The 9,485-nt window shown below is 34.8% G+C and overlaps 1 protein-coding gene across 1 annotated transcript; it reads right to left on the reverse strand.

Moving 5' to 3' along the window:
- Positions 1 to 2,548: 2,548 nt before the first annotated feature.
- LOC147409188 (heat shock factor protein HSF24-like) lies at positions 2,549 to 5,292 on the reverse strand. The gene is made up of 2 exons (XM_086426300.1): positions 4,731 to 5,292; positions 2,549 to 3,518 (listed from the first exon to the last, which is right to left on the reverse strand). The coding sequence occupies exons 1-2, from the start codon at positions 4,932 to 4,934 to the stop codon at positions 2,850 to 2,852; spliced, it is 873 nt and encodes a 290-aa protein (XP_086282426.1). The 5' UTR covers positions 4,935 to 5,292; the 3' UTR covers positions 2,549 to 2,849.
- Positions 5,293 to 9,485: the final 4,193 nt, after the last annotated feature.

Raw genomic sequence — 9,485 nt, forward strand, 5'->3', positions numbered from 1 at the left:
TCTTTGGAAAATTTTAGTTTCTATATCTTTTAAAATTCAGCTAAACAAATTTTTTTATTTTTATTTTTTTCAATTTTTAAAAGTAATAAAATAAAATAAAAAAGTAAGTGTATCAAAATTGGGTCGTAGGATTGGGCATCGATTGAAGTCTATTGAAAAGATTATTAAAATCATTTTAACGGTCATACATCAAAAGTAATAAACAAATAAAAATACATTGATGCTAAAGTGACTCCAGCACGATTCATGAAAATATTAAAAGGGCAAAGGTTTGGTTGTTTTGCAAGTAAACTAATCATACATAATTTAAAACTCTTGACTAAACGCAAATTGGTTCAACGAAATTAAATCATGGTGGGATCCAATCATCAAGTTTCGTTCTTAAAACATTTTAAATTTGACTAGGTCAAGGTCAAATATCTTAAAAGTCACCACAAATTTTTTAATCTTAGCATGTCAAACATGCCTCTTTTTCTATGCAAGGATGTAATCTTGTACTGATTAAAAAAACAATCTAAGAAGAGATCTACGGAAATTCCTCAATCATAATAACAACATAACACAAAGCTTACCTAGAAAGAAAAAATAATCTTTAATCAAGATATCATAAGACTTAGCGAAATTTGTTTTGTTTTATTGTGTTAACCCTAACTTTTCCATTGGAAAATGGGTGGAATTAAGATTTTACCTCAAAAACACAATTTTAAGTCAAATGATTTTGCATTTTTCCACTAGAGGCAATAAAACAATATAATTCATTTCCCAAAGAGTGGTGCTGGAGTGACCTCAAGCTGAAACATCATATCACACTTCTTGACATAAAAGTATATAGGAACTGTAGAGGCGGAAATCTGGTGATGCAATGATGGATTCTGTCCGATTGATTCAAAGTTGCCCATTCCTCCTCTCTGTAAGCATCGGTGTGGTACCTGCCAAGAATTCTCCAACGCTTAAATTAGAGTTGCAAAAGAATAGCAATAATAATCGATAAAACTTTGTTCTTCCTTAATTGGCCAAAAGATCATTTAACCTCTTTTAATTCTTCTATTTATGGGTCATTCCTCTGAATCAGGGTTCCCCCTCTAACAGGATATGATCTAAGAGAATCCCTTGATTACCAGGATCCTAAAAGGAATTGAGATTTTATTGGGTCCAAGATTCCAAGGAGATCTCCTCCGAGAGCTCTAGACTTGACATGTATAAATCAAGATTGTGCAACCTCCCAGGCCAGACCTGCCCTACCAGACAAATCAAGTATATACTAATGCTACCTTGTCTTACATGCCAAGTTGGATGCCTTCTACCTTGGTTTGTCCTACTGTTGGGAATGCTAACTTACACATGATACCACTTAATCAGCGTGGACACGTATATGGTTTGGATAATTATGTAATTATTATTTTTTATAGAAATCATAAATACTTTTCATTTCACTTGTATCTCGATGAAAGCATCTATGGTTTTCATACACTTTCACGTCACGAAGTACGATATGAGGTTCCAACTTGAGTTCACTTCAACATTATTCTTTCCAAAAACAATTGATTTTCCTAAAGAATTCATTTTCCCTTGAATAAGGATTTTGTGGAGGGCTTTTTGGACATCACTCCTCGAGATATACAAAATCTTTTATCTAACTTTGTAGAATCGTGATTCCCCTGACTTTGCTCCTTTGGCGTTTAATGCTCCAATCTTCTTCTTTGATAGTTGCCGACATGGTTGATCCCTTGCCTTTGGAAGGTTGAAGGATAAAGGATGGGGGGCCTGCCAAAAGTCCTCCAAAGATTAAGTCAGAAATTGAGATGAAATAGTAAATAAACATTAGTATGAGTAAAGATGAAGAAGATGACGAATAGTGAGTTACAGATTGAATTCCGAATTTTTTTTTTATTCACGGGATTCCACCACTTCTCCCACTTTGGGTGAGAGTTTTATAACTCCGAGTCTAAGACAAGTGTTACCACATGATTTGTCCAAGTGTATTGCCAAATGGGCTTTGAACTAACTTCAATAGCTGACTACACCCTTGGGTCTAACACCCAACCCTCATTTAACATGTGCACTCGAATTTGATTCAAAGTGTCCCAACACATTAATTACTAATTTGATTTACTATTTGGAGGGTTGATAAGTCAGAGAAAGTAGTTATCAGCACAATTTTGATGAGCACCGTGGATATCACATTAAATGTTGGGATTTGGCTCATGATCAAGTGCGGACTAGTATTAGGTTTTTGTCTCACTTCACCCAAGCTAAACGAGTCCTCGCCCCAAAATCATCATTCTCGTTCGATAGGATTTTCCAACTATTCGATGCTTATCTTATCGTTTTGACATGAGTGATCTTACTTATTGGTTAACTATGTGATTTCTTGAATTGCAAGATCTGACACCGAGATTATAAAAGGACGCGTGCCCTTATCTCACGGAGTGATGGAAATGGGCTCCCATGACCCTCTTAAGGTTAAAAAAGAAATACGACATGCATAAGAAATAAGAGTGAAATTCATACCATCTTAGAAACCATTATGGTTTTGATCCTTTAAACATTTAAAACAAATAAAAGAGTCGTCATAATCCTTATAGTAGAGTAGAGTGAGAGTGAGAGCGAGAGCGAGAGCGAGAGACCCATTTGCTTTTGATCTCCAACTCCAACTACCAACCTTTTATCCTACTACCACATTACAGAAACTCCATCAAAACCGTACATTATTATAACTGCACAAACGGTTTCCTTTCCTAGTAACTCTACTTACTTTTACTCCTTTTTTTTTTTAAACAAAACAGGAAACCAAAGCATGAACTATGGTGCGCATAGAGCTTAACATACGCACCATCATACAAAGTCCATCAATTGCAGACTTTGCTGTTATCACCCTGCGAAGAAGAGATCTTCATCCACGGCGCATCATAGCCAATCATCTTCATGTCCTTCATTGGGGGCAGCTCCACACCCCTCTCATCACGCCCTCTCTTGTTCCCTTTCATCCAAACCCCAAATAGCTTCAAACATTCCTCTTCACCTTCTTTTTTTGACTCAACATCATCTTCGTCAGAACAAATCTCTACTAATCGATCATGACCGGGCCCACCAGTTACTCCCATCATGACTCGATGCAGCTGATCTGGTGCGACATTGACGCACTTGGAGAAGAACGCTGCCATATCTTCGCATTGCTTCTTCGCCCGCGCCAAATCTGAGCTGAGTATCAGATTTTCTCTTCTCAATTTCTCGTTTTCACCCGATAAGTTAGTTAGCTGGGTAATCGTTGTAACAGTCGTTTCGTCCGACACTTGGTTTTTCGTATCGGGAGATGAGGTCGAGCTTGATCTTAGATCATCACCCGAATTTGATTGGGAAGAAGGACCACCACCGTTGGATTTTCCAGCAGCATGGCCCGGAGGCGTCCATACATGAACCGGTTTTCTACGGTGAATTTCGCACAGGAGCTCTTTTTCTCCTCTTTTGAAAAACTCGTTCGCGAATTCCCATTTGTCAGGCACTATCTTACGGAAGGCCTGCAAATTACAATTTACAATTTACACCCAACGAAGTCGAAAATTAAAAATAAAATATTTATTTAATCATACAAAATTAAATAATTCCATGTAAATTAGACAACGCGTTTAACGTGCAAGTCCCGTTACTGGTTTTGGGTCAAAGGAGCAAAACAAGAAACGCTTTTAGAAGTTTCGATATAGGAAAGATCACGCGCAAACAAACGTGACACGCGTATAGAGTTCCACGTGTCCATTGATAAAAAATTAATCAAATTGGGAAAACGTATAATTTGATAAGATCATAGGGTGGGACCGTATGAGTGGGCCCACATACTAAAAATCAAAACGATGACTTCAATGGATAAAGATTTATTAAATTTTGACGAATCTTTCCCAAGGTTATAGTTTGCTACCAGCACTTCACATCAAGCCATATACACGACATAAACCTATGAATATTTGGAAACACACCAAAGATCATCGTGACCTTTGATCATTAGATTTATATATTAATCATGTAAATAATTATTTCCAGCCATGGCAAAATAATAATGGATCTAGAAAAAGGGGATCTAAGATACTACATGGGAGATATCAAGTTTTTTACTAAAGATGTTTATGAAAACGTGATCAACTTTCACTAGAGTTATCATTCCGGCTCACTGTTCATTTTAAAATGACTTTCACAAGTTTAAAATGACAAATTTGAATCATAAATTTTTCACAACGAAATAATAATTTACCCTTTTTTCTATCATGCAAAATAGCAAATTCCTCCTATAATTCAAAACATAGTAGCAAAATTCAGATTCCACAATTATTCAGTAAAGGTTCAATTTGATTAGTTCAAATAAATTTAAGAAAATTTTGAAAAAAATTCTATAAAATTTAATTTTAAAAATTATATAAAATATTTTATTGAATTTTTTACCAAAGCCTATCATCTTTAACGTCTCTCTAAAATCCTATATTCTTCTTGATGTTTGAATGTTAAAAAAACTAAAATTTTGGAGGTGAAGGATTAAAATGTTATCATATTTCATGATTGACGTTAATTCGTTGAAGTTTAGGAATATTTTTAAAAATCCATAGTATTTTATGATTATGATTCAAGAAACTGCTTTTTAATCCCAAGTTATTCTGATGATGACTCAGAACCATTGATTCGAAATCCAATGATTAGCGGTAAAGTGAAAAAAAAAATTGATATTTCGATGGACGAAAACTTACATAGGTGTTAAGTTGGCGGACAAAGCTTGAGAAATTGTTGTGTTTGAAGTAATTGGGAAGCAAATCCCTAGCGAACTCTGCCGGTTTCCACACCACGAACGTAGTACCATTTTCGCCCCACGATATCACATCGTTCGTGCTCGGATCTTCCACCAAATCGTACGTTTTCGTCAGAAATGGCGCAGGAACACCTTTATTTCCCATTTTTACCCCTCAACTATTTTACAATTAATTCTCCAACAAAAATTTAACCAAAAACACAGTTTCTTTTCTTCTAATTCAGATTTTCAATCTTCGATCTTCAAATAACTCCTAACCCTAACAATAAACCAAGAAACTGAACCGTAATAACGCCTCTCTTTACTCCATCACTACGCCTCTTGCCTAAGAACTCGAATCGAACCAACCTCCATAACCCTACTTCTGGAATTTCGCTTCTTGAAAGATCCAACAAAACCCATTTCGCCAGAAGAAAAACTTGAATAAAAAGGGTACAAAGTTGGATTGTGTTAGTGGTTTTAAAGGAGAGAAGAGGTCTGGAAACATGTACGTTATTTCATAAGAAGCTTCCTGGCATTGGTGGGAGAGAGAGAGAGAGAGAGAGAGAGAAAATTCAAGAAAACCTTTGCCAGGTGTGAAAAAGTCTAGCTGTTTTTGTAAGGTACTTCAAAGGTACCCTTTCCTCTCTGTCACAATAAAATTTTGTTTTATTCTTGGATTTAATTTATTTTTGAGTTGTTCTAAACTGACTACCTTCGATATTGCGCAGACGTGTCAGTGTGGAGAACCACAAAAAAAATTCTCGAGATAGCTGTCAAACAAAAATATATGGTTTTCTACGTACTGCCACGTCAGTATAGTGTTGAGCGCAGTGTCGAAATAAGTCGGCTCAGCAGTTTCGTTTATAATTCTCTGGTGGCGTGAACAAGGAAGCTTAAACGTTTTTTCTTTGCAAGCAGCGATGTTGGAATCTTAAAATTGACTTTAGAGAGACTGTTTGTGGAAAATCTATTTGCTACAATATCTTAATAAAAAAGTTTGATGTCATTCGTGATTCCCCGTCCGATTTGAGAATTTTGATCTTGGGCCTGTCCACAAAGCTCAAGCTCATATCCAAGAAACTACAATCAGTGTGATGATTGGTGATTTGGTGTGTATCAAGTACCTCATGCTACCATGCTACAAGAATAATGCTAATGTGATTTCCTGCAACATTGCGCGGAAGTGTAGGGGTATAGAAGACTATGGATGTTTTTCCTCGAGATATGAGAGTAAAACATCTATGGTTCCGTGCATACCATAACATCAGCTCGGTGTCCTGCGCAGTTACTCTAGCATTGTTCTATTTATGAAGAATTGAAATGGTCCGTATTTTTATTTTGTTCTTGGTGAAATAGTCCCTTTGAAGATGTTGATAATTTTAATTTGAAGTTTTTGCAAATATAATTTTCCTTTAGAGACTTAATAAGTTCCATGGAAATTCAATCATTTGTCTTTTTTAAGTTTTGTTATGTTTACAAAATTTTGATTTAGGTAATGAAAACAAACAGGGGCGGAGCCAGTATTTCGTCTAAGAGTAAGAGTGGGAAAATTTTTGTGGGGGCAAAAGAAAGTAAAAAATAATAATAAATTGTGAGGGCAATGACAACAAATCTTTTTAATTACCGCTATTATCTATCGCAATAGATCATAGTCCCTTGTAAACTTTACAAAATTTGTTGGGGTCAAACGCCCCCATTGCCCTCACTGTTAATCCGCCTCTGACAACAAGATCTTTACTTTTTTCCACTAAAAAGAACATAAGAGAAATATATTTCTAAAAATAAAATAAAATTAAAATTAAAATTCCAACTTATATATTATCCTAATTGTTGGATTTGGTACAAGGATCATGTAGTAGGTAAAATCGACATTAGACACATGACGTAAATAAGGTGAACATTGATCACATAAAAATTTTAATGCGTATCTCAAGGCATTGATTGGTATATCTTGAATTATATTTGTTTAGTGAAGATTGTAGTCTTATTCATAAATAGAAAATCTCTTAATTGTTTTACTTTCCTTTTAGGGTTTGAAAGGAAAGGAGGTTTGGTTTTTGTAAATCTTGTATTTGTTTCAAGAATAGTGGAATCGCTTTATGGAGCCTGGGGATGTAGTCCAGATTTGGGACAAACCCCGTGTACAAATATTATTTTTTATCTTCTCTCTCTTTTTTACCTTTTCTTTAATGATTTTTTGTGTGATTTTGATCGTTCATGTGCATCAATAACAGTGATAATCAATTGTTAGGGGTAAATCTCAAGAAATCGACGATATCCGAGATTTTACTTCTACAGATCTTATATATTTTTATTCCTCTATTTTGGATCTACTATCATTGGTGAAAACATGTATCTTCATATCTTATCATGTTCCATATCTTGTTATATATATAGATTCAACTTGCCATCAGTCTATATGTTATCAATCTTCTATATAAGCAACAAAGTTATCTTAAACAATTACCCTCAATTTTATCTCTAGTTGGATTTATTTTTATATTTTCTATTTTTCCCTTGAATATTCTCATGTTTTTTATTCTAACCATTTATCTATATTAATATTCTCATATTTATTGTGTTCCTTTGTTCTATGGATATTTTGTTTTGGAGTCGGGCTAGAGTAAAATTGAAATTGACATCATTTGGGATATTGGTATGCATAGAACCATGCATGGATACTTCTCACTTGTATCTTGATGAAAAATATTTATGATTCTATGGACACATCCACGTCAACTATGTCTAAAACGATGTCAATTTCAATATTACTTCATTATTTTTCTTTAACTGACAACTGTTCAACTCATTCAAACATCATTGATGATATAATTGATTTCATGCACACAAAAATATATGATTAATGCTGGAGTGACCTTAGTGGGCAACACACAGGGGGACTATATTGACGTGGTGGCATGCGCATGCCCGTAGATGTGTTTTCTCAGAGATAAGAGTAAAACGCATCTACGAACATGTGCGCCATCACGTCAAGGTTTCACCTGATGAGGTCACTCAAAAAAATTTAGTTTGACTAGTACACTATTGCATAAAGAATCGTGTTGGAGTGACATAGAACTGACATAGTTTCACACATTGGTGCACTTAATTGTATATGCTTTTCACTCGTATCTTGATGAAAAGTATCAATGGTTCTGTGCACATATTCACATCAGCAATGTGTGAAACAATGTCAATTTCAATATTAATTCAGCATTTTCCTTATACAAAACATCATAAAGAGTTCCTCTACTTTATCCATCAAATATTAATCTGATGGGGTCACACATCTTCACCAATCTTTCAATTATCATGGACAATTGAATCTAAATAACGAAAATGGTTACTTTGAGGTAGTAACATTATGTACACATTGATGGCATAAAACATCATAAGAATTCCTCTTCTTCAAGGATAAAGATTTTGACAACAACTCCAACTCTAGTTCCATTATTTTGATAATCAAATCCGAATTAATAGGAATTGAAATGGATAAAATTTAACAATTCTAGTTCCAATTTCTTTAAAAATTAAATTGGAACCAATCCATTAACACATCTAGTTGGCAAGGGCGGAGCCAAGATTTTACCCACATAGGGACAACTAAGAGTAGAAACAAATTTGTGAGGACAACTAAGAGTGAATTTTTTTTCGTGGGGTAATAGTGTTAGAATTTTTTTAATCTGTTGCAATAGCTCATTAATCCATAGACTGTTGGGAAGTGTCAATCCGCCTTGTTAGTTGGTAGTTTGTTTTTCTTGTATAAAAGAAGAAAATAAAAAATAAATAAAAGGTGAGAGAAGAAAAATTAATTCCCTACGTAACTGAATCACACTTACTATTTCATAAGTGACCTCACAAGAAATTCTATGTCAAAAAGTTAAACAGTCATTACAGCCAACTTTGGAAGAAACTGGCCATTATGGCGCATGCCACTGACTATTTTCCTTCTTTAATTTCTTTCTTTTGAAACTCATTATTATCGTGGACTGGAGAAAATTTTGATTCACTTTTGGACTTGAGAGAACTTACCCCAAAATACACCATTAATAGACCTAATTAAATGAGCCGTGACAATACGACACCCCCCTCTAACACACTCCCCCCTACACCTCCATTACAGATTTGTAGATCATTTGCCTCAGGATACACAAGAAAAAGATTTAGGATTATATGTATATTGAGGTAAATGATCTACGGTTCTGTGGTGGGGCGTGTGTTAGAAGATCAATATACTTATTATATATTGTAAACCTCCATTGGATTCAAGCATTAATAGACCCACTCGTGGGCTTATCCAAAGCCCACTAGTAAGATAATTGAATTCGTCAAATCGAAATTATTCACTTGTAAGAAAAGAAGGAAAAGAAACTACTATCATAACTTAGATTCAATTGTTCTATTTCAGTTTTGACGATAGTTTAATCTTAAAACATGAAAAATTCTACTCATCTCAGATATCCTTCTACTCATCCAGCTCATATATATATATATGGGGATGGTTCAGCGGCCCTAAAGTTTGCCAAGTTTGGTGCCAAACATTTTTCAAAATATGGGTTAGAAGCTTTGGAATGAGCTGATTTTTTGTGAGGATGATCTCTATGAAAGGGGACAACATCAAGGTTCTTGTCTATAAGGGGACAACAAATTACCCGTTCGGAAGTGTTTGGTGGTTAGCGACCCTTGAACCTTGAAGCTACCACTAAAGAAGAAA

The sequence above is a fragment of the Akebia trifoliata genome, chromosome 2, assembly GCF_017979445.1.
Source record: "Akebia trifoliata isolate Shusen 1 chromosome 2, ASM1797944v1, whole genome shotgun sequence".
NCBI classification, from domain to species: Eukaryota; Viridiplantae; Streptophyta; class Magnoliopsida; order Ranunculales; family Lardizabalaceae; genus Akebia; species Akebia trifoliata.

Coding starts and splice junctions, on each gene's coding strand:
- LOC147409188 (XM_086426300.1), bottom strand. CDS start 4,934: ATGGGAAATAAAGGTGTTCCTGCGCCATTTCTGACGAAAACGTACGAT. Junction 3,519..4,730: donor TCCGCCAACTTAACACCTAT/GTAAGTTTTCGT, acceptor TGTAATTTGCAG/GCCTTCCGTAAGATAGTGCC.